Source organism: Cervus elaphus, chromosome 30, assembly GCF_910594005.1.
Source record: "Cervus elaphus chromosome 30, mCerEla1.1, whole genome shotgun sequence".
NCBI lineage: Eukaryota > Metazoa > Chordata > Mammalia > Artiodactyla > Cervidae > Cervus > Cervus elaphus.
In genome coordinates, this window is record NC_057844.1 from 12,727,347 (window position 1) to 12,753,500 (window position 26,154).

The 26,154-nt window shown below is 44.0% G+C and overlaps 1 protein-coding gene across 1 annotated transcript in view; it reads right to left on the reverse strand.

Moving 5' to 3' along the window:
• Window positions 1-26,154, reverse strand: part of VWA8 (von Willebrand factor A domain containing 8) — a 366,079-nt gene that overhangs the window by 32,278 nt on the left and 307,647 nt on the right. Inside the window, exons 38-40 of the mRNA XM_043892308.1 lie at window positions 21,714-21,822; window positions 17,354-17,510; window positions 8,713-8,821 (exon numbers count right to left, since the gene is read on the reverse strand). Of these exons, the coding sequence (XP_043748243.1) occupies window positions 8,713-8,821; window positions 17,354-17,510; window positions 21,714-21,822 (375 nt within the window). The remainder of the gene's footprint in view (window positions 1-8,712; window positions 8,822-17,353; window positions 17,511-21,713; window positions 21,823-26,154) is intronic.

Here is a 26,154-nt window from a genome sequence, read left to right on the forward strand (position 1 = left end):
CAGAGTAAAAAAAGTATAGATGACTAATACTAATACTAAATAGATCACTAAATACTTATTGGGTGAAGAAATAGATATACATGGATATTGAGGATACCTGGGAGCAGTGATTTATTTTATTAAACATTAGCTTCTGTTATTTCTCCATGTTTGACTAACATACACTTTTTTGCTATTGACTTGTACCCTTCAAACAAAAAGGATGCTGAATTAAGGTAAACTTCTGTATAGTATTTGTAAAATAACAAATTGTAAACCAATGGAAACAATAAAAAAATTTTTCTTTATGATTCTTGATATTTTGACATAAAATAAAGAGCTATTAAATACCTGTTAGGTTGCTAGTTGCTCTAATGGTGAAATGGTACTGCAAAAAAGAGCAGATAGGGACCTTCCTATTTTAGGGAATTCCCTGTTTCTTGCAGTAACATCTCATTGCCAGGGAAAAACAAAACAAAACAAAACATTCATGATTCACGTATTTAACAAAGATGATTCTTGTTAGAAGAGTGTGTACTCTTGGATGGTGACAAGGAACTAAACTATTACCCGGGTGACAACATACTGTCATTTTACAATGAGTTGTTATGAGCAACTTCACGTCTCTCCTTCAAGAATTAAAAATTTTTTACTTCAGAAGAGCAGGGAGCTGTATGTAACCATGAGCATGTACAACAGGCAGCTTAAACTCAAGAGTTCAAAACTGGCCCCAGAGCCCATCCTCCACGCTCCCCACGTTCTCTCAACAAGAGGCAATGGGCAACCCCATTCTTTCAGCTGTCCAGGGCACATATCTGGGAATCGTCTTTGGCTTCTCTTTCCCTCACATCTCACACCTAGACCGCTCACATAGCCTCTCAACTTTGGTGGCATCTGCCCATCTTGTACCACATCCACGCCAGCCCTGAGTCAGCGGTCACCTCCGCCCACCTGGACCACTTCAACAGCATCCTACTCACTTCCTGCCCTGCCCCCCAACCCTTGCCCCCTGACAATCCCCTCTCCACAAAATAACCAGGGGTAATTTATCGAAACATGTGGTTCGAAATATGTTTTAAAAATACCAGCATGATTAAACTCTTAAAAAGCCTGACTTAACTCCAGTTTCTCGAATTGTTTCTAGGAATGAAATAGCATTTGTTTCTCTTCTTTGTCATATGCATTATCATACTTTTTGCTTACTTCTATTTATGCCAGCTTCGTGAGTTTTGTTTAATTTTTGAGATAATATGGGGATTCAGGCCCTATATATTATTTTAAAACTTGCTATTTTTATATTATGTACCTTTAGAAAGCATTATTCTTGATATTTGAACTTTCTTTTCAACATATTTACCACAATTATTTAGACCTGATTCTGTGTTTAACTGCTTCTAATGCTCATTGCTGGTCCTTTAATACCACAGAATTCCCATTCTTTTTTTTTTTTTTTTTTAATATTTATTTGGCTATACCCAGTCTTAGTGCAGTATGTGGGATCTAGTTGCCCAACCAGGGATTGCACCTGGACCCCCTGCACTGGGAGCATGGAATCTTAGCCACTGGACCACTAGGGAAGTCCCAAGTTCCCCATTCTCAAGGAATTTGATTCCTTTCTTAACTGGCTAGAATACTGATATATGTATATATATATATAATGTATATACATATTTCACTTCAAAATTATTTCTAAAACAGATACTTAAGTTACATATTTTTAAAGTCTCTGAATATCTGAAAATGTCCTTCTGTCAGTTTTGCACTTCAGCTGAGTAGAGAATTCTTGGGTCACAACTTTTATCCCCTTAGATCCTATAGACGTTCTTCACAATCTTCTGGTGTTCAATACATGTAACATGAATTTTTCTATCTTGGATGACAGCTTAGTTTTTGTCTGCCTGTTTGCTTTTACATTTTCTTTGTTTTTGAAGTGTTAAATTCCATGAGGCTGTAGTGAGGTGAGGTGTTTATCTCTTTTCATTAACTTTGCCTGGCACTCAGTAAAGTTCTTTTGATCCATTGACTTAGGCCTGTCTTCAGCTCAGCACATTTTTACTATTACTTGAATTATTGCTTATGTGTGATTTTTGGTGGGCTCTTTGGGACTATTGCTGGCTCATTCAGTATATATTTACTGAGCACTTACCATCAGCTGAGTACGGCTCTACTTGTTGGGAAGGCTCATGGCTCCATATGTTAGCCCTCTGCCCTGTTTTTATTGACCAGCTTTCTTAGAGTTTCTACCTCTACAGGATGGAATAACAATTCGAGTTTTCCATTCACATTAGTAGTTAGACTTAAGACTGGATTGAGTCTGTTCTTCCTCCTTTTAATGTAGATTTCAACCTTGGCATTGCATTTTTCATTTTCTTCGAGTCCTTCCTTATGGCATTCAATTCCCTTATTATTCCTGCTTGCCTCTTGGCCAGATCCTTGTAAGATGTCTTATTTCACATACTTCAGGTTTCTTTGAATTGTGAGAACACAAAACAGATGTTTTCTAAAAATCTTTGTTTTCTGAAGAAAATATTCTAGCCTATCGACATCTTCTTCTTCTATATCTTATTATTTATTATTCTATCCTCACTGCAGAATAATTTTATAGATCTCATCTTGTTTAATCTTTTTGTGCTCTTATTTTTGGATGATGAGACAGCTGTTCGAAACTGTTCAACAACAGGTTGGACAGAGTCTCCACTTTGTTATTATTAGAAGTCTCCTTGAAGATTTTAGACTGGTATTAGAAGTTGAAGCAAAGCTATAAACAATAGCTCAAGAGCTCAGCAGGAAAGGAGCTGGGACTGCGGACAGTCCCAGCATGAGCGCTTCATCTCCACATCATTTCTTATTTTGTTTGGAAAGACCATTGCAGTGGGGCCATTTGGCCTTTGTTTGATCTCGTCTTCATGCCAAGGATAAGTTGAGGCTGGTCTGGCCCCTTTCCCAGGGTTATTGCCTTTCCAGCTTTCTGCTTGTCGTTTTCTGCCACCGTGTAAAACCTAGACCTCCCCACCCCCATCGGTCCCCAGCGCTGGTGTCAGACACTGCTACTTGGTAGTAACAACCTGGAGGTCAAGAGATTGTCTTGACCTTAAAGAAAATGAAAAACGCAATGCCAAAGTGGAAATTACATTAAAAGTAGGAAGACCAGACTCAAGCCAGCCTTAAGTCTAATTACTAATGTGAATGGATAACTTTGTTATTCCACACTGTAGAGGTAAAAACCCCAAGGAAGCTGGTGAAAAAAAACAGAGCAGAGAGCTAACATATGGAGCCTTCTCACCAGCTCTCGGGGTCTCTCTTCTCCTCCCCATCTCTCCAAATAAGAGATGTTAACGTGATTTGTGGTCTTATGGACTTACTTGCTAGTATTGCTGTTTCTTAGGAGTCTGAATTGCCTTTGGTACTACTATTCATAGGGGTCACATTGCATTAAATTTAGCAAAAACTCTTCAGAGCTTCTCAGATGTCACTAGCACTCTTCCCTATCACACGGGCTTTCCACTGTTTACAGCCTTTTAGTTTTTCAATCCTTCTAATGGTCGCCTGTCAAAGACTGAGCTCGATGCCTTTGCTCACAGAGGCTGGAAGTCAGGACTGCATTTCTCGGTGGTGCTCAGTTAAGCTGTCCTCTTATGGCCATGGAGAGGCCACTGCAGCCTGGCGCGCTGCAGTTCATGGCGTCACAAAGAGTCGGACACGACTTGGTGACTGAACAACAACATGGCCACTGATGCCACGAGACGAGTCACTCGTGTGCTGAGAAGCAGTAATTAGCATTTACTGCTCTCTCTGGAAATACAGATGCTCCCTGACAGGACTGCCTCCATTTCCCCCTGCTGCACTCCCCCCATCCCCCCCCACCCCGCCCCACCCCCAGCAACTCTTTGCTCTCTTGCTGTCACCTCTGTCTACACAGCCTTCCTCTTGGCTTACGCTGCTCTTCTATACAGATGACCATAAAAGCACAGAGATATCTGCAAGATATGCAAGCCTGTCTGGTCCTAATATTGCTCTTGAACTTGAGTCATAACTTAAAATCTTCAAGTATCATGCTTGACGTTTTTCCATGGGTGTCCCAGTAGTGCGAAAACATCAGAACAGCCAGAGCAAACATCTGCTTTCTCCACAAGCCTCTCCTTCTCCTCTGTCCCCGAGGGCTCAAAAACCTCACCATGCCCCTCTCCCCACATTCCATCAGGAACTCTCTGCGGTCCTACCTCCCTACTGTCCCACCCTTTCCTCTTCATTTCAATTACCCTGGTTTGGGTGCCTATCACTTCTCACGTGAATAACTGAAGTGATGCTATGATTTGATTTCCTGCCTTTCACTTCTCTCTCCTCTGAGATTATATCCCTTCATGGGCTTCCCAGGTGGCTCAGTGGTAAAGAATCTACCTGCCAATGCAGGAGATGCAGGTGACTCGGTTCGATCCCTGGTGTTAGGAAGATCCCCTGGAGGAGGAAATGGCAACCCACCCCAGTGTTCTTGCCTGGAGAATCCCATGGACAGAGGAGCCTGGTGGGCTGCAGTCCACGGGGTTGGTAAGAGTCAGACACGGCTGAGCATGAGCACAGTACTTAAATTATAAAACTTATTTTTTCTTAGGAAAATATTATTTATTTATTTGGCTGTGCCCAGTCTTAGATGTGAAGTATGGAGTCTTTAGCTGAGGCTTGTGGGAGCTAGTTCCCCAACCAGTAAATGAACCTGGGTCCCCTGCATTGGGAGCGTGGAGTCTTAGCCACTGGACCACCAGGGAAGTCCCTGCAACTACTTACAGAAGATAAAACCACACCACTCCCTCTCTCAGTCGTTTCCACACTCCTCACTGACTACAAGAGGTAGTCAGCATGGATTCACCTTCTCTCCAGTTTTCTCTCCACCATCCCCTACACACAGGCCCACCCCGAAGCTCTGAGCCCCAGTCATGCTGGAGTTTGCCATTCTCCAAACAGCCTCGTGTTAAAGTCTTTGTCCTCTTCTCATTGGTTCCTTCTATCTTGACCGGAGCTACCCAGACTGCATTTGGTGTGTGAACATTTGTTACTGGTCTGTGATAAAATAGGTCATGTAAATTGATAGTAATCATTTAGAAATTTATATGACAATTTGACAAAGTAATTTTAGGTTTGTTGAACCTAATATGTAGTAATATGGGCTTGGATTTTGTATGCTGGTTTTTTATATCATTTTTTTCAGTAATTCATTTCTATTTTATTATATAAAGTACTAATCTGTTAAAAGGAAAAGAGAATTGAAGAACAAGGTAGCCTTTGTGAGGAGTTACTGGAAACAATCAAGTGGGCTACTGCAGAAATAAGCTTCTTTGCGTGCGTTCTAAGTCACTTCAGTCATGTCTGACTCGTGACCCCATGGGCTGTAGCTTCCTTAGGATCCACTAAACTGGTTATAGGATGTTAGAGAAACACGAACATAAAGGTATTACTTTCCCAATTAACATGTGTGAAGGACTGGTCTTCAAAAAGAAAAAAGTATTCATTTGTGATCAATTGAATAAAAAACAAAACCTGGCCCCTTTCCACAGAAAGTTCGAGAAGCTCTGGTCAAAACCATCTTTCCAACAGCATCCTTAAAAGAGCTGCCAGGTGAAACCTACTCATCCTTCATGGTCCAGCTCAAATGATACCTCCTCTGTGAGCCCTCCCTTCCTTACCTGCCCAGCCTAAAAGCTGCTCACACAGCTGCTCCATAACCACAGCATTTAGTGAAAAACTTTCTGAAGATTTACCAGTTGTGTCTTCTCTTACATCTACATGCATCTTCTTCACAAGGTTGGGTGTTGAGGTCAAGAACCATTATGCAAAACAGATATTCAGTCCACTGGGTGAAACATAGTTATTAGAGATTAAATAAAGTGAATGGGGAAATGCTTTCCATTCTTTACCTACCGCAAAGTGGGGGCTCTGAATAAAGTTCCTGACCAGGCATCCACTTGCCTCCCAGCCTCAAAGCCTTTTGCATTTCACACTGAGTGGTAACCTGTCCTTGGCTAGCCCCCAGCTCACACCTGAGATCACACAGTGTCAGCCCTTTCTCTATGCTGTGCCTTCCACTGGGCATTGTTCTCACCCTGGTTTGCCTGGTAAATACTCATGTGTCCTTCAAGACTCGGGTCACGGATCCTTTCCTTCAAAATCTATCCTAAGATTTCCCTCATGGTCCAGTGGTTGAGAAGCCACCTGCCAGTGCAGAGGGCTCAGGTTTTAACCCTGGTCCGAGAAGACCCCACATGCTTCGGGGCAACTAAGCCCATGAGCCACAACTACTGAGCCCAAGCACTCTCGAGCCCATGCTCTGCAACAAGAGAAGCCGCTGCAGTGAGAAGCCCATGCACCACAACTAAAGTAGCTCCCACTCACCGCAACTGGAGAAAGCCCATGTGCAGCAGCAAAGACCCAGCAGAGCCAAAAATGACGTAAATAAATAAAATGTGAAATCCATCCTTTAATCTCTCTCCTCCAGGCATCCACCGCATTCTCATACTTGTTCTCCCCAGACACTTGCATATTAAACAGAAATGATCTGTGCAGGTGCCTGTCGTCCCCACGCCTCTAGGCTGGTACCTTTGCTGAGGACGGAGATAATACCTTATTAATCTCTGTGCCCTCAGCGCCAAGCACAGTGCACATCAGTGTTCAAAAACACGATTTATCTGAACAGAATGCCCAGTTTGAACCACTGAAGGAAAAGAAGATAACTGTTGGTCCACGGAGATATCATGTCAGGCAAAACAAATCAGAGAAAGGCTAGTTTAGTCGAGCCTGAGAATGAAATTACGGATGGCTGATTAGGAAAAAAACACTAAAGAGAAGATAGAATTAAACTCAGTGGCTTTTTGTAGAAATGGATATTTTCTTTTGTTAGGGAAAGCTGGAATCAGAGATTCCGATTCTGAACTGAGTATAACTGGAGTTACTACAGATTCTACTATTCTAACAAGGAAACTCTTGCTATTGATTTGTAAAAGGTTCAATCACCAGGATGCTATGATATCCCCTGAGGAAGCCAGTCAAGAAGCAAGAGGAGGTTACTGGTGAAACATGTCTTAATTGAGAAGAGGGACCCACAGCGCAACAGAGGGATACGTGGAAGAGGCATTAACTTGGGGCAAGACATTCCCTTTGCTCAGATATCGGTCCAGCCTCCTGGAATCAATGCACAGGTTTCAAGCTATGCTTGTAAAGTTACCCCAAAGGATGATTTGCTAGTTCCTGGCCAGACCTTGTGCTGTCCACCAAGGAAACACCCCTGGTTACTGGGATTACACAATAACCTCAAGACAGTTGGATGGTATAAGTCAATCAGAACTACGTGGGACTGGCAGGAGATGCCTCAAAGGGTACCAAATCCAGGTCTCCTTGCTTTGGTTGCAAACTACAGATCCATATTCCACAGGAGGCCCTGTCTATCTTTGGCCAGTAGCTATTGTCAACTGCCACTAGGGTTACAAACTGAAGACCAGAAAGCCCATTTAACACCTTGGTGGATTAAAAAAAAAAAGAAAAAAAACTCCCTAAGGGAAACACTTGAAAATATTTTAAGTCACCGTAGTGGATCTGACTTTTCTTCCTTTGACTGATCTTATAAACATAACATTTATCTTAAAGGATTGATGTGAGATTAAATGCAAAATAATGTTTGTAAAAGTAACTATAGCATGGTGCCCAATGAATACCAATCAACACATTAACCAGAAGGGCATTCTGATTCCTTCAATTAAAAACATATTCTTGTATTTCTTCCTAGAACTGTGAATCTTCCAGTGGCCCTTTTGTTCACAGGGTAAAACCCAGTGTTGCCATGTTCTCACGGCATCCAGGGCTCGATCACCATCTGGTCCTCACGACGTGGCCAGCCTTCTCCCTTGCCATCATCTCCCACCACGCACACAGTCTTCTCGCTCACACTGAATTACATGCTCCTCTCTGAACTCACTGTGCTCTCCCAGGCCTCAGTGCACTTGTACGTGCTGTGTCCTGTGTGAGGAATGTCCTGACTCCTCAACCAGCTGGAAAATTCCTCAGGATCTTTCAAGAGTGAACTCAAGCATTTCATCTTCCATAAAGCCGATTCTCGCTCACCCCGCCAGAAGCATGCACGTTCTTCTCTGCAGAACTTAGGAAACCGTTTGCTTGTCTTCAAGTTCCTTCTTTGACAGCAAGGACTACATTTTGTTTTTCTGTCCCATCAATCATTTAAGAAATGAATGAACGATGTGACTACACTCCCTCTTCAGTCTAGGTGCCAGTGCTGTTTGGCATCACCCTCATCTCCTGGGAACCCCTCCTTTTGGCTCTTATTCACCTACTGCCTGGCCTGGGAGCTCAGAGCCCCTCAGAAGCTGCCCTCAATGCCCAGGGCAATGAGCATTTGTTAAGTGAAAGAAAATTCAATCATTCAGTGTTACATTGTTCTAGCAGAGGTGGGATACTCATAGGTCTAGATAAGGGAAATCAGGAAGTCTGATGCTTTTGGGGTCACCGGTCAACCTACTGCTTCCTGGACAGGAGGAAAGGTGAGGTCAAATATTTTTACTAAAATTCAACTAAGACAGCCACAGAGTGACCCACAGACTTTATGCAGACATTTTGGCATTAGTTAATTTTTTCTGACTGTCTGGCTAGGATACAGATAAATTTCTCCAGTCGTTCTGGGGTGGGTCTAATTGGGTGACCAGATGATTTTCTCGGTTCGTTCATGTTGATTACCTGTAAATTATCCAGGATAATTCGGAGGGAGTGCACCTGTCGTCGAACAGCCCCCGAAAACCTTTCGTAGGTGGCAGCATCATATTCACTCATTTGGATCTCCTTTAGCCTAAAATTGGAGGGTGAAAAAGACAACAGCTGAGAGCAAGTACCCGCGGGTCTTTTACTGACAGTCACCTACTGCTAGAAGTAGCCACCTTCTTAGTGACTCGGTTTGCCTTTGGGGAGAAAAAGCAGGCAGTCACAGAGAACAGATGTATGGACGCCAAGGGGGGAGGGGGTGGGGCAGCAGGAACCGGGAGGCTGGGGTTGATGCATGCAGGCCACTGACTGCTGCGGTTGATTAGTTGCTGAGTCTCATCCCCATGAACTATGGCCTGCCCACCAGGCTCCTGTCCATGGGATTTCCCAGGTAAGAATACTGGAGTGGGTTGCCATTTCCTTCTCTTCCCCACCCAGGGATCAAATCCGCATCTCCTGCATTGGCAGGCAGGTTCTCTGCTGCTGAGCCACCAGCGAAGCCTGTACGCTGTTGATGAAAGTGAAAGTGAAACCCACTCAGTCTTGTCTGACTCTTTGAGACTCCATGGACTATACAGTCCATGGAATTCTCCAGGCCACAATACCGAAGTGGGTAGCCTTTCCCTTCTCCAGGGGATCTTCCCAACCCAGATCTCCCTCATTGCACACGGATTCTTTACCAGCTGGGCCACAAGGGCAGCCCAGGAACACTGGAGTGGGTAGCCTATCCCTTCTCCAGCGGATCTTCCTGACCCAGGAATGGAACCGGGGTCTCCTGCATTGCAAGTGGATTCTTTACCAACTGAGCTAGCAGGGAATATATAAAATAGACAACTGACAGGAACACACTGCACCGCACAGGGAAGTCTACACTTAATCCACTGTGGCGTCCTAAGTGGCAGGGAAATCGAAAGGGGGGGATACATGTATATGTGCGGCTGGTTCATTCTGCTGTGCTGGAGAAACTAACACGACATTGTAAAGTAATCATACTTCAATAAAAAGTAATTAATAACAAATAACAATTAAAAAAATACAGAAATCCAGCTCGTTCAAGTAAAGAGGAAAAAAGGAAAGGCAACAAGTGATGTCTCCAGCTAATATTTGAAAAGAGAGGAATGTGTGTGTAGTGATGCGCTGGGAAATGGTTAACAAGTTGCCCTGCAGGGGAAAAGCAGGCCTGATTTGTAGTGTTTGCTGACATTTGTGGTAACTGATTTTAAGCTATCAATAGAGAGGCCCCTGAATTAGAAAGAGCCAGTGTGCGTCGGCTGTGTAGCACACCACTACTGTATCCCAGACGTGTGCCCGTGATGTTGGCAGACGGTCAGTTCCTGTGGCAGGTTCCTAGAGAGATCCTGTGGGATGCTTTTTAGGACCAAGGACATATATTTGGTTGGCCAAGATAACAGCTCCTGCCCAGAGACTGTCAATAAATGGGTTGCTGTGTAAAACAGGAGTTTTCTGAAACTGCCAACTGTGTACTTTTAACAGGATAATCGTGTGCTGAGACTACTGCGGCGCTGCAACTCTGGTGCTCCTTTTTATTACTCTTTCATTATTTGCTTCAGCGGCAGCCCTGCCTCCGCACTGGCAGTTTCCTGAATGCACCCCGTGCCCTTGCCTCTGAGGCTCTGCCTGGTTTCTCTCCCACCCTTCTTTACCTGCTGACTCCCGTGAACTCTTCAAACCAATGGTCACCTCCTCCAGGAAGCCTGCTCTGATGCCCTGGTCTGTGGTCTGGGCTCTAACATCACTTCATGCTTGTCTCTATACAGTGGTTGCTACCTGTGCTGTAGTCTGCTCCCTGTCTCCCCAGCTGTCTCCTTTGTTTTTTCTCATCTTTCTCTGCATGGTGGTTCGCGCGATACCTAGCATAACAGATGCTCAAAACAAACTGAGATAAATCACTGAAATACAAATAAGACTCCACTGTTTAAAATGTGTGCATGCTGCGTGCTTAGTGGTGTCCGACTCCTTGTGACCCCATGGACTGTAGCCCACCAGGCTCCTCTGTCCATGGGATTCTCCAGGCAACAATACTGAGGTGGGTTGCCAGTTCCTCCTCCAGGGAATCTTCCAGACCCAGGGACTGAACCCACATTTCCTGTGTCCCCTGCATTACAGGCAGATTCTATACCAGCTGAGCCATCAGAAAAGCCCCACAGTATCTTAAACTAGTCAGAAGTAGGTTTTGTAGTGTTGTATTCATAACAGGCTAATTTGATGACATATTTCTACAAATTTCTATAAATGTAAAGGGTTCTAATACTAGGATAGGGAAACATGAATGCATATCAAAAGCCCAACCACAACATAGTTTTCTAAGCTATTGCTACTGTATGTGTGCGTGTATGTGTGTACATGCGTGTGCATGCATGCAATATTGGAAGTATGGATCCTCGGTGTTGAGTTGAAACTCTTATCTGGAGGATATCTCTATTGCCCTTGGCTGGAGATGAACCCCCTAATGCTCTCACTGAGGATGAATGGTTTCTATTCCTCCCAGCAGGCCACGCTTTGGGAAGATTCCATCCATCCCAGGGCAGAGCGCTGGAGTCTTATTAGAATCACACAATGTTAGGCTTAGACCACCATGAGGGCAGACGGGCGGTTCCTGCCTTACCACCTGGCTGGTCAGCTGGTGCCACCTCAAGTGTCAACACCTAGCTCAAAGGTCACGTCCTATGAAGTCTTGCTTGGTCCCTCCACGATCAGTCTCTTTCACGCATCTTCCATAGATATCTGCTGTGGAACCTATGCATTTTATCGCTTTTAATGCATGTCTATTTTGCTCTATCAGAGTGTTTTTCAAACATATTTTCCACAGTAGAAAATGAGCTTCACATTGAGATCCAGTATACAAAAAATGCATGTACACACACGCATGTGTGTACTTGAGCCAAATATTTAATGAAGTATAATGAACTTTACTACACGTGAGGTGCTCTGATAGTCCTCTTCTAATTCTCTGGAGAAAGGAACGTGTCTTATTTTTCTCAGCATCTCTAGCACCAGCACAAACCCTGGTACTCAGTGGCGTGCAAGAAATGCTGCCAAGTAGCACTTTGAAAACACTGGCTATCAAACAGTAAATACCTGAAAGGTAAATAATATCTGAATGGTCGTTTCCTGAGGTGACATGCAAAGGTGCCCTGTAAATCGAATTTACTCTCTGCTCTGAAGGACAAAAAGGAATATGTGTATAGGATTTGACCTCTTATGTGTAGTTTTGGCAATCTCTTAAAACTCTCTTTAAGTTTTCATTGATGAAGATATGTCTCAAGTGTCAAGCCTGACAGATGCTGGGCATGATGACCACTGCAAGATATGCTACCAACATCCTTCCTACCTGGGAGGCCAGTACACTCTCTCCCAAAGAAGAGAGATTAGGAAAAAAAGAAAAGTAGGCCCAAAGCTTGTCCTCAGCAGGACACACACACATGCACACACACACATATCAAGGAAGGAACCAGGCAGTTGGTAAGTCACCCCAGGCAGACTGGCTTTTGCAGAGAATCTAAATTAACTCCAGTTACAATGATACCTCTGGCATGAGTGTGTTGCTCCCAAAACACACCACATGCTGTTCTAATTAGGAAGAAATCTGGAAATCATATTCCAAGCTGTGTTAGCTTTCACGAAGATCACCTACAAGGTGTTCAAAGCTGATAACATTCTCAAAGATGAAGGCCGAAGCAGGGAGTGGAGAAAGAAAACAGGACATGTTGGCCTCTGCATCAGACGAGACTCCCAGTGCTAATACTCTCTGGCCCACGGAGCTGGCTGAAAATGTGTCTCTCTGCTGCTTTAAACCTGATCTAAACTGCAGGGCACAGCTGCTTCACAGCCTAGTAATCTACGCGGACTCACTGAGCTTGCTGGCACAGCGTATTCTTAAAGGGTATATTTATTGTTACGTAAGAGTCTGGGAATTTTAGGTCTCATTTTACTTTTTCATATAGGTCAGATTTAAATACTGTAATTTTGGATCATTTATGAGGAAAACAAACATAAGCTAAGATCTACTGTGTAGGGCTGATTAGTCTTGCAAATGGTCGTGGGTACAATTTCCACAGGTGGTGCCCACCTGAGAGGCTTTTCCAAGCATGTAAAAGTGCCTCGCCGTCTATTTCATTCCTGCTTTGTTGGTTTAATGTCTGTCCTGCTTTGTATGTGTCTTATGCTTGTCTACTTCTGTTATTCTTCCTGAGTTAATCAGCTCTTGACAACTAAGAGCCAGGATCTAGCCAAAATCCAGATGCAAACGAATGCTAACTAAATGTTCTGTTGATGATTCACTAGTAGAATTATGCTCTTCAGGGCAATATGGTGGATCCCTAGGCTGATGGGTCAGTCTGGCTTCAATCAGTCTTTGAATTAAGTACGAAAGGGTGGTAGCATTACTTGTTTGCACATGCATATTATTCATTTCACAAACATGTATGTGCTTGCTGTGTACTAGGTTCTTTGCGTAGGTACTGGAGATATTTTGCTATTGTTTTGTTGCTAAATCGTAGAGGGCAAAAACACCCTGCCCTCAAGGAACTTGAAGTCAATGGAGAAGAAATCAACTATTCATACAAGCAACACAATGGGAAGTAGTGATAAGAACTATGGAGAAAAGGTATTGGCTGCTATAAAAGCATACATGCAGGGCCTTGACTTCACTCTGCATATAACTAGACGTGCAAAATAGCTTTGAAACTAACTATTGGATGATAGCGAAGAATGATTATTTTTTTACCGACAAAGGTCCATCTAGTCAAAGCTAAGGTTTTTCCAGTAGTCATCTATGGATGTGAGAGATGGACCATAAAGAAAGCTGAGTGCCAAAAAAATTGATGCTTTTGAACTGTGGTGTTGGAGAAGACTCTTGAGAGTCCCTTGGACTGCAAGGAGATCCAACCAGTCCATCCTAAAGGAGATCAGTCCTGGGTGTTCATTGGAAGGACTGATGCTGAAGCTGAAGCTCCCATACTTTTCCCACCTGGTGCAGAGAACTGACTCATCTGAAAAGACCCTGATGCTGGGAAAGATTGAAGGCAGGAGGAGAAGGGGACGACAGAGGATGAGATGGCTGGATGGCATCGCCAACTTGATGGACATGAGTTTTAGCAGTCTCTGGGAGTTGGTGATGGACAGGGTGGCCAGGTGTGCTGTGGTCCATGGGGGTGCAAAGAGTCAGACGGAACTGAACTGAATAGTATTGTGCATTTTAATTTTTTTAAATAAAGTAATCAGAGATAAACTCTGAACTTTTTATGATAAAAAGATAGAAAATCTTGAATTAGCTTAAAACAAAAAACTCAGGGTTGGGAACTAGGAAGGGAGTCAGATTTTCTTCTTGAAGTTGAGAGAATAGGCCCACAGGATTCATTACAGGTTTCTCTCTATTTTTGTTTATGTTTGAAAAGTTTCATAATAAAAAGTTTAAGAAAAACTTTTCTGTTGTTGTTCAGTAGTTAAGTCATGTCTGATTCTTTGCGACCTCGTGGACTGCATCATGCCAGGCTCCTCTGGACTTCACTATCTCCTGGAGTTTGCTCAGATGTAGGTCCACTGAGTCGGGGTGATGCCATCCAAACATCTCATCCTCTGCTGCCCCCTTCTCCTCCTGCCTTCAATCTTTCCACCCTCAGGGTCTTTTCCAATGAGTCAGTTCTTCACAACAGGTGGCCAAAGCATTGGAGCTTCAGCTTCAACATCAGTCCTTCCAATGATTATTCAGGAATGATTTCCTTTAGGATGGACTGGTTTGATTTCCTTGTGGTCCAAGGGACTCTCAAGAGTCTTCAACACCACAACTGGAAACCATCAGTTCTTTGACACTCAGTCTTCTTTATGGTCCAACTCTCACATCCTTATATGACTACTGGAAAAACCATAGCTTTGACAATATGGACATCTGTCAGCAAAGTAATGCCTTTGCCTCTGCTTTTTAATATGCTGTCTATGTTTGTCATAGCTTTTCTTCTAAGGAACAAGTGTCCTGTAATTTCATGCCTGCAGTCACCATCCACAGTTATTTTGGAGCCCCCAGAATTAAAATCTGTCACTCTTTCCACTTTTCCCCCTTCTATTTGCCATGAAGTGATGGGACTGGACGCCAGACTTTAGCAGTACTAAACTGAATACGCATCAAATGTGACTTTTAATATACAAAAGTAGAAAGCAACATTTTCTGTGTGTTTTCTGTCTTTTTCAGGGTCTCCACGTGCTTTTATTTCATCCCCTCCTTTCTCACCCCCTTGTTCAGCTCCTCTGTATTTGAAGTATCTTCTGGTACTCTTTCACTTGGATTTGGATTCTTCTCCGCAGCATTTAGTAGAAGTATACGGTGTCTCAGATGGTAGAGAAGCTGCCTGCAAAGCTGGAGACCTGGATTTGATCCCTGGGTTGGCAAGATCCCCTGGAGAAGGGAATGGCAACCCACTCCAGTATTCTTGCCTGGAAAATCCCATGGACTGAGGAGCCTGGCAGGCTACCGTCCATGGGGTTGCAAAGAGTTGGACACGACTGAGTAACATTTTCACTGTTTTCTCAGTCCGTTCTCCACTTTTTCTCTCTCCTCCCTTATAGCCACTAAATTTAGTTGCCTTATTATCATAGATGCTCCCTAATTTCTTTACCCTGTGGGGCAATTGTACTTAACAGAACCAGGTTCCTCACTGTCTATCATGGGAATTAGAGAAGGGGTTCTACACTTGCACCCAAACACGACTTACAACTGGAGAAGTAAATGGTAACCTACCCCAGTATTCTTGCCTAGAGAATTCCAAGGACAGAGGAGACCAGCAGGCTACAGTTCATGGAGCTACAAGAGTCAGACATGACAGCAACCAAACCATCACCACGAATTACAAGTCCTTCTGTGTGAATTGCTCTATTCACTTGCCCCACTTACACAAAAATTGAGACCAGATTTGTGAGGTTTTCAGTGTGGGAACAACAGGAACTCATTGGTGGTGAAGGAGAAGATGATGTGTAGCTAATTATTTGGTTCTTTTCCCAAGTAAATATTTATTATTTATATGAAATGTAAAATTAAAACTGTATTTTAATTCTAATAAGATCTTGCATTATTGGATTCCTCCCACCTTTTTTTGAGAAGTTTAAACTGTTTCCATTCCTAACAGTTATTTGTCCTTACAACCTCTCTGAGAGGAAAGGGGAAGGGAGTCGCCTATCACCAAATGAACAGACTGACGCACAGAGAGGAGAAATCAATTGTTGGAGGTCTCCAGGGAAGCGGGCAGAAGGGCTGGGAGTGACACGTCCTATCTACCTGCTGAGTACACGAGGGTCCGAAGCCTTGCAGGCTTTCCTGAGGGTGTGTCTGGAGGGACCTGCGTTTCTGTCCCCATTGTTCTGGACTGTTTACTTGCAGGATGTGTAAGCCCAGCACATAATGTAATACCAGATGTCCTGCGTGGGAGGAATTTCGGAACTCGTGGACGCTGGAGAGCATGCTTTATCTGAACTGCACCCAGCTCCTTCCGTGGAGCCCAACAGTGTAAATCTGCCTCCCCGACCACGACTCTCACCCTCAATCCCAAAGGAGATCTTCCTGGTTCTTTGGTACTTGTCACTTTGAGCTGAAGAACACAGGGAAAGCGTCATGGGGTTTCTTCTCATGTTCTAGATGATTCCAATCAGAGTGGCCCCACACGGTTCCAGAATGAAAGTTACAGGCTCATGGGCCTGGATCCCATGGCCTCCACCCACTGACAGTCAACCCCACTCCCCACCGGCCGCAGCTGGTACCCTTTTTCTGCATGTGGCTGGCTCTCTCCGCCACAGCCACTCTGCTCATCCTGGTTTGCTCACTTAGCTTCCCCTTCCTGGAAGGTCCAAACACTGGCTGTGTTCAGGCCTCACCTCACATCAGCCCAGTGACTTTCCCCTTCTCTGTATCGCTGGAGGGCACAGCCTCTGTATCACGTGACTTTAGCACTTAATTACTTAACCAGGGTGTGTGCGAAAGTGTGTGTGTGTGTGTGTGTGTGTGTGTACACTAGTCCTGCCTCCACACAAATCTACAAGATTCCTGAGGGGCAGGAAGGGATCATCATGGAACGTTATCTCAAATGGCTATGTGGCCTGGGAATAGACGTGGATGGAATGATCTGACCTTTAGCTTCTCCAGGGAGAAATACCTTTGGTTTTACTTTTTTTACAGATTTTTTTTTTTTGACGTGAACTGTTTTTTAAAGTTTTCATTGAATTTGTGACAATATTGCTTCTGCTTTCTATGCGTTGGCTTTTTGGCCTTGAGGAGTGTGGGATCTCAGCTCCCTAACCAAGGATCAACCTGCACTCCCTGCTTTGGAAGGTGAAGCCTTAACCATTGGATTGCCCAGCGAAATCCCTGGTTTTACCTTCTAACGTGCTCAGTCCTTCCTCTATACCGTTATATGCAATTAATGCATTTAAAAGGGCCTGAGCAGAAAGAGCCGGGGATTATGTTCATTTAGCTGTCTCCAGTGGGGGGTGGGGTGGCTACGGGTTGCAGTTTGTGGTCTAAGTGGCTGCACCAAGAAGAGACTCACAGAACCCTGGGTCTGCCCAGGGTCTGCCGTGACGTTTCCCCACTCCGGACGCAGTGGGGACCACCCACCTCTGTTGAAACGCTCTCTGGCCCATCTCTCTCGCCGCTCTCTTCACCTCCTCCGGAACAGCGTCTTTCTCGGCCTGAGAGACCTGGTAGACTGTGTGGCCTGCGTCCAGCCGGTAAGGGCCTCCCATGCCGCCCAGGCCTGCGGTGTCTCTTCCACCTGGGAGGAAACCATGAAAGTCCAGCTGGTTAGTCTGATCTAGACCACAAAAGAGCAGGGCTTTTAGGCAGTCCCATGAAGCATATTCATTATACCTGCATGCTGTGCTAAGTCCCTTAAGTCGTGTCCACTCTGAGACACTATGGACTGTAGCCCGCCAGGCTCCTCTGTCCATGGGATTCTCCAGGCAAGAACACTAGAGTGGGTTGCCACACTCTTCTCCAGGGGACCTTCCCAACCCAGGGATCAAAACCGTGTCTCCCGCGGCTTCTGCATTGCAGGCACATTCTTTATCGCTGAGCCAGTGGGAAAACTAGTAATTATTCCAATGACTTTCTTCTGGAAACACAAGGTGCTCCCCAGTTTAGGATGCTCTCCTTCTTCTCCATCCAACCAATTCCAACCCATATATCGAGGCTCAGTCCAAAATCCATGACACCTCACCTGATGACAGCCACACAAGGATCAATATTCTTGTGCCCTGTTTGTTATTCCTTAACTTTTTTCTTTTTTTACACCTACAGGATGAGTGGGATTATATATCTTTGTAGCTGAGCACCTGTAAGAGTGGCTTAAGTGACGTGAAGTCGCTCAGTCGTGTCCGACTTTTTGCGACCCCATGGACTGTGGTCCATGGCTCCTCCATCCCTGGAATTTTCTAGGCAAGAGTACTGGAGTGGGTTGCCATTTCCTTCTCCAGGGGATCTTCCCGACCCAGGGATTGAACCCAGGTCTCCTGCACTGCGGGCAGACGCTTTACCGTCTGAGCCATAAGGGAAGAGTGGCTTAAACACCATAAATACTTGGTGTGTGCATGCATGCGGTCGCCTCAATCACATCCAACTCTTTGCGACAGGCTGTTCTGTCCATGGGGATTCTCCAGACAAGAATACTGGAGTGGGTTACCATGCCCTCCTCCAGCAGATCTTCCCAACCCGGGCTGAACTCATGTCTCCTGCTTTGCAGGCAGATTCTTTACCTCTGAGCCACTGGGGAAGCCCCAAATACTTCATGTATATATATATATATATATATATGTTAATTAAATGAACAACACTCCTCTTCCTTCACAGTAAGCTGAGTTTTCATTAAAATCAAAGAAAATGGCCAGGCTATAGATATTGCTTCTTCCGCTTTGCAAGTGGTAAAAATACAGCACAGAGAGGTTAAGTGACAGACATGAGCACTTGTATTGGTGGCTGAGCCAAGAGGAGAAGTCAGTTATTATACTTTGACTTTTAGCTTAGAATAACGTACAACAGATAAATACTGCCAGCTTCAGGACAGTTTTAAAATAAAAACCCAACTTTACATGCTTGTCGGAGAAGGGAATGGCAACCCACTCCAGTATTCTTCCCTGGAGAATCCCTTGGACAGAGGAGCCTGGTGGGCTACAGTCCATGGGATCGCAAAGAGTTGGACATGACTAAGCGACTAACATTTTACAAGCTTGTAAATGTGTATTGTGTAATACTGTATGTTATAGGTATAAATTTAATGTCTAGAAGACCGGGTAGGTAATATTACAAGAAGTGGTGAGAACTTGGATAACTAGAGGGGACTTGCCTTGTCTAAATATATTCAAATTCAAATCATCTTAAAACACGACATGGATTGCCAAAATATATATATTGGCTAGATTTGGGCCCTGGGTTACCAGTTTATTACCCCAGCTTTATAATGATTAAAATATCAGCAATTAGTTTCTTTTGTTCCTTTGTACATAAGTTGGGAACTTAGAAGAGAACCCAGTATTGGAGGGGTAGCATAATATTGTATATTATAGGAAAGTATTGATTGGTATAGTATACTAATAGCATTAATACTGACACTAGCATTATACAGTACAGTATTGCATGGTTAAGTCAGACTGCCTGAGTTTGAACCCTGGTTCCAACGCACTAGTCATGTGTCCTTGAGGGAAGTCCCCTAACTTCTCTGTCTCAGTCACACTCAGCACAATAACGGGCACAAAGTCAGAGCTCTATAAGGGACTTCTCTCACTATCATCATGTAGACGACTTCCAGTCACACAGAATGAGGTCATTTCTAAGTAAAAGTGGAAATTTTGAAAGTGTTTAGGCTTTGGATAAATTATGCTACATTTCCCTTTTCTCCCTTGAAGCCTTAGCTGGTGTAATAAGTTAAAAGCAAGAACTCAGTGTGCTCTGCTTCCCTTATCAAAGTCCAGGTAGGTCATTTCCTTCTGGGAAATACCATGAGAATAGCCCATTAATTATAGCATTTTTATCCTTTGATTCCAGCACATCTTATTTCTTTTTTATTTAGAAATTGCTGGTGGAAAATTCCACCTTGGATGTGTGTGACTCCTGGCTGTCGCTTGTGTATGGTCAATGGGCAGAGAGGACTATGGTCATGAGATTCAGGGGTGGAAATGCTGTCCTGAGACCTGACTCCCTTTCTACCAGCGGTGCTCCTTAGTTACGGGTAGGTCATAAATGAGAACTTAAAACTTCCCAGGTGCTGAGATGAGATCGTTTCTGGTGAAAGGAGGGAATGACCTACAACCGTCTAGAGGCTGGTGTGCGGGACAGTCAGTCCCTTGGGGTGACTTGGGGCAAAGTCCCTTGGGGCAAAATCAGATAGGGGTGGAGAGAGCGTGAGGGCGGAATTCTTCACGACCTGCACTTCCAAGAAGCCTTTAATTTGAACTCGTGACTCCTGAGTGTGAGCTCAGCTGTGTCTGACTCTTTGCGACCCCATGGACTGTAGCCCGGCAGGCTCCTCTGTCCATGGAATTTTCCAGGCAAGAATACTGGAGGGGGCTGACACGCCCTTCTCCAGGGAATCTTCCCAACCCAGAGACTGAACCCATGTCTCTTGCATCTCCTGCATTGGCAGGCAGGTTCTTTACCACTACTGCCAAAATGAAAATGCTTGCCAAAGAGTCTAGATCTCAAGGTATACTCTTGAAACTAACCTTGGATATCCTAAATCTGGGAAGACACAGGGGAGAAAGACAGGGAAGGGGTTTTGATGATGAAAAAGGAATCAAATGACTCATGTAATCAAATGATCACCTTCAGTGCAGAGAATTCTGAGGCAGAGAGTGACAGAGAAAAAGAATTTGTAGTGAAAGAGCCTTGATAGATTGACAAACAGGCTGGGAAATAAAAGGAGGGCCATCAGCCCGGACAGATATGTGAGCTGGTAGACACGAGCTGAATAACAAGTGAGCACCTCTGCTCCAGAGCAACCCACGGCTGGGAAGCCTGCATCTGGCCAGCGCGTCCCACATGCATTCCACAGGGATTAAATCCTGCCAGCTTGACACTAACTTCCAGATCAAAGGCCATGTCTAAAAATATACTTCCTTTCAAGCTGATGCTTGATGAATAAACAGAGCAGGCAAGGAGTCCATGGCCTGCTTGATAGCACATTGTCCGCGCATGGTAGCCCATTTCCTCCCGAGGCTGTCAAGGCCAAGAAGCACAGACCATCCTCGGGGAAGACGGAGAGCGGAGCTCGTGCCGGCGCAGCTCACGATAAGATCAGATGGTGCGCACACAGTCTGGCCCTATTCCTGCGGCCCCACAGCTGTGTCGCTCCAGCTGCCGCAGAGGAAAGAGGAAGGCCGTGGTCCTGGGAACAATGCTCTCAACAGGCAGCCAAGAGGAAGGGACAGACCCCAGCCATCGGCTCAGGCCACAACCATCTCTCTTATCTCAGAACCCCGCAGCCTCGATGTACTCTCTTCTGAGGTGTAGAAGACAAGGACCATGTCTTTTCAAAGTCAGCTGGTCCAGAAAGAATTTACTGTCGATTTCTGGCATGGTCCCAAGGACAGGGAATTTAAAAGAGGGGATTAACACTTTTAATGAATGCATTTTTCATGCCAGGTCTTGAGCTCAGCGCTTTGCAGTCATAATCTTACTGAATCCTCACCACAATCTTGGGAGGCAGTTCATAGGAGGCCCCTTTGATGAATGAGGACCAGAATGGTCTGAGGTCAGGGGATTGCTACCTCTGACTGTCTGCTGAGTCTGCGGGACTCCAAATGCCAGGGCTTTTCTGTGTCTTAAAGTCACGCTGCGTCAGAAGGCAGAAGCACACTCCAACTGACTATTGGGGGTGGAGGAGAAGGCAAACTGATTCCTGAGCCTTACTGGGGCTGGTGGACTGCCCACATGGGCTCACGAAGTCTCTGGAAGCCTGACTCAGGAAAGTGCCTGTGCTACCAACCTGTGCCGCCAGCCCAAGTGTTACCACCCACGTGTGGCATGTTGTCTGGGTCCTCCTTCCCGTGCTTGGGGGAACTCACGTCTTCACCGCTCTCTCTTTCAATTGTTATCTGAAAATTAAGAAATAAGACATTATCACTCTCCATGACCAAGGCCAGGGAGGCAGGACAGAAAGAAGAACTGTTTCTCCCTAAGTCCTTAAGGTAGCTCATAACCTCAGGCTCTAGAACATGATAGGTGCTGTTCGTGTCTGGCAAAATTTCACCAGATTTTACATCCATTGAGTTGGGAAGGAAACAAATTTAATTATAAAAAATATTCTTTAAAAAAAAAAAGGAATTAGACTGGATCATGGGGCTTCCCAGGTGGCGCTAATGGTAAAGAACCCGCCTGTCAATGCAAGAGCTGCAAGAGGCAAGGGTTCAATCCCTGAGTTGGGACAATCTCCTGGAGAAGGGAATAGCAATTCACTCCAATATTCTTGTCTGGAGAATTCCATGGACAGAGGAGCCTAGTGGACTATAGTCCACCTAGTCCAGCTGAGTCATGACAGATAAACATTCACCTTTAATTTTCAAAGAAATCCCATTCCTCAGAAAAAGGCTATTTTATACAAAATACATGAAAAAAGAAACCCAGAAAATAAACCTTTGTGTGCTTCACTGATATATGTTATGTGCACAGACACTAGGAACTGCTTATTTTCTGGGCCCACTCTCATTTTATTATGGTATTTACAGCTCTCCTAGTTCATCTCTATTTTAAAACTGGACTTACTGTTCCAGCAGATCAAATAGAACAAGCGGCACTTTAGCCTTTCTCTTTGAGAGCCTGTGGCTCATTCATTGATCCCTAATTTAATTCAGCACAGATTCACCAAAAGTGCTGATAACCACACAGGAGTTCCATCCTAGCAGTCAGCTCAGTAGATATTACTCCACAGTAAAAAGCATCTGAAGCAGTCACATCCATGTACCCTATGAGCCTGCTCCCAAATACAATGATTTTCAGGGCAGACCAGATCAACTGTTTGTTCAAACAAGACTTAATGGGAAATGTTTTGGCAAGGTATCATCTGAAGTACCATGAGGCCTACAAAAGCCATGGAGGATTGGTCACTGCCCTGGAATTGCTTACAGTGGAGCAGGGGAGCTTGGAAATGGACCTGGAGCATGACGCCAGGTCAGTCTTGAGAGCTGACCCATGCCTTCTTAGTGAGTGAAGTTTGTATTCTGGATGTTAGGATAAACAAAGGTAAGTAGGTAATTTAAGGCCTTTGCAAATAAAGTGGCTATCAAGAATGAATTCAACATAATTTCCATTGTGTTATGTCCAGACTAGTTCATTTCAAATGTTATGACATCGTAACAAGATTTCAACTAACCAGACCTTTCTGCCCTTACCAGGGAAGCCCTGGTGGTTCAAACGGTAAAGAATCTGCCTGCAATGCAGGAGATGTGGGTTTGATCTCTGGGTTGGGAAGGTCCCTTGGAGGAGGGCATGGCAACCCACTCCAGTATTCTTGCCTGAAGAATCCCACGGACAGAGGAGCCTGGCAGGCTACAGACCAGAGGGTTGCGAAAGAGTGGGACATGAGTAACTTACACACTTCTGCCTTTAGCTTTGGCAGCACTGACAGAGTTTTTGCCATAACTTCAGCATATTTTAAAATTTAGCAGCCAGGACGTGACAGTTGACATGAATTCCACACATACAATCATGCTCCCCCAAAATGGGTGAAAATAGATTGTTCTTCTTTTAAAAAATTCAACTATGCAGAATAGCTAGCAACATTTAGAGAACAAATAAACATTTAAAGTACTTTCTCCAAAACTTGCCACCACTTTCTAACTTTTCTAGAGAGAGTGTAAGAGATTTGTCATAAATTAAAATATGTATACTGACTACAAGAACTCTAGACCAGCACTAACTAATAAAATTTTCTGTGCTGATAGAAGTATTTATACCTGAGGCATCTAATATGGTAACTTATTACGAATGTGCCTATTGAGTACTTGATTTTTAAATTTTATTTAATTAACTAAAATTTAAGTTTGAATTACCATATGTAGTCCGTGACTATCTCACTGGACAGCACAGAACAAGGACAAGCTTGCCTCAGCCAGGAGATAATGTTTGGTTATCTTAGAAGTATCTTATAGATGTTTTCCATGAGAAATGAGAAAAATAAGAAACATTTCAAAATTGAGATAGAGTTTTATTCTGTGTCAATTTAAGAAACCAACATAAAAGTTATGACCACAGTCTAATGGATTAAAAAAAAAAACTATAATGGAACTTACATATGGAAATATATTTATTATAATAAGATGATAAGCTTTTTAATCCATAAAGATACATTTATTACAATAATGGTGCTCAAAACACTTCTGGAATGCTTTAGGAATGATCTGCAGAGTCCATGGTAGATTCTATTTTAATATCTTTAATGGTGGCAATTATGTATTCTTTAAAAATAGATTTGATTTTTAATAAATAGCTAAAGGATATTTGGAATTGATGTATGTGAACCAAATAGTTATGGTGTGAATTATTTGCTAACTTACTCTGTACTCTTTGGAAAGTCAATTCACTTCTCTGGGGCTAAACTTTCTCGTCAGAAACTAAAGGCGGTTGAACTAAATAATTTCTCCCATTCCACTTAACATTGACATGTTCTAACTGATTAAATGATTCAAAATCTGGTAAATGAGTGGTTTTAGTCAAAATTAGGCACAATTATAAAGCAATGAGCCTAGTTTGCTTTAAGAGCTGTGACACCTCTACAGGTCAATTGTAAAAGAGGAAGCTCAAAAAATGGTCTGGGCCATGACAGCATTACTGGAGTAACTGTTCTGAACACCAGCCGTCACTCAGGGTGCGTGTATTATTTATTAAAAATAAATAAAAGAATGGATAAACAACAGAGTTCTACTGTATGGCCCAGGGAACAATGGAACAGAATAGAGAAAAGGATGTATATATACATACATATATATATATATAACTGAGACGCTTTCTGTACAGTAGAAATTAACACAACGTTGTAAATCAACTATACTCAGTACAAAATGGGCTTCTCCAGTGGCTCAGACAGTAAAGAATTTGTCTGCAGTGCGGGAGAGCCAGGTGTGATCCCAGGGTCAGCAAGATCCCCTGGAGAGGGGCATGGCACCCCACTCCAGTACTCTTGCCTGGAGAATCCCAAGGACAGAGGAGCCTGGTGGGCTGCAGTCCGTGGGGTCGCAAAGAGTCGGACTAGACTGAGCGACTAACACTTTCACTTTCTTTCAATACAAAATAAATGAATAAAAGAACTTCAGAAGAGGCATAGAAAACAGTCCTACGTGTCTAGTAACTTTACTTTCATTACAAACCAACCTCCTTTAGACATTTCACCACAATTCAGTTATCCTGCTGTAAGGGAATAGCCTTTCAAGAACAAGTATTAAAAACGACGGCACAGGCAAAAGAAAAGGGCTCTTAAACATCCCCCCTCCGCTACCTGCAAAATCACTCTTGAAGTTGCGAAGAAACCTACAACGGGCCATCAGGGAGGAAGAAAATCTGCTGTGGACTCCCTGGGCAGAAAGGACTGCTGTGTTCTTTGTCACCTGTGTGTCCTGCTGGGAACGGGCCTGGCTCACATTGCCAACAAGGCTGCTCCCTCCCCAGCCCCAAACGGGAGTCTGGAGATGTTTCAAAATTGACAAATTCTTGACAAAAACACTAATCAGCCCAAATGCGGAGGATTCCAGAGAAACACATACCATGAATTACCAAGGATACTTACTTAAAAGCAAGCATTTGGGGAGTTTATCTAATTCTGAGTCACGCTATGAATGCCATTACAGTCACAGGAGTCTATTTCTCTAGGTGGATGGGAGGAGCACATCTGATAAGCGGTCTCCAAAGACATTTTAGGGTATCACTTATGTGAATTGACAATGATTCATAAAAGGTATGAGGCAGGAAGTCTAGGACAGTCCAGCCCAGACAGAAACTGCAACAGACACCAAAGAAAGCATATCATTCGAAGAAGCTTGCTTCTTGGGGACAGAAAGATGCTCAGAGTCCTGATCATTCAGAAAGTTGATAAACTGCTGAACTATTTGAAGTATGTGTTGAGAAAGACTTGGAATGCATTTCCTTTGAGGACTGGTCTCATCCAGAAGGGCTTCCCTGGTGGCTCAGATGGTAAAGAATCTGCCTGCAGTGCAGGAGACCTGGGCTTGATCCCTGGGTTGGGAAGATCCCCTGGAGAAGGGAATGGCAACCCACTCCAGTATTTCTGCCTGGAGAAATCCATGGACAGAGGAGACTGGTGGGCTACAGTCCATGGGTTGCAAAGGGTAAGGTATAACTGAGCCACTGACACTTTCACTTTTCATATAAAAAGAGTTCAAACAAGTCAATCCAGTTACTGATATACACCCTACTTA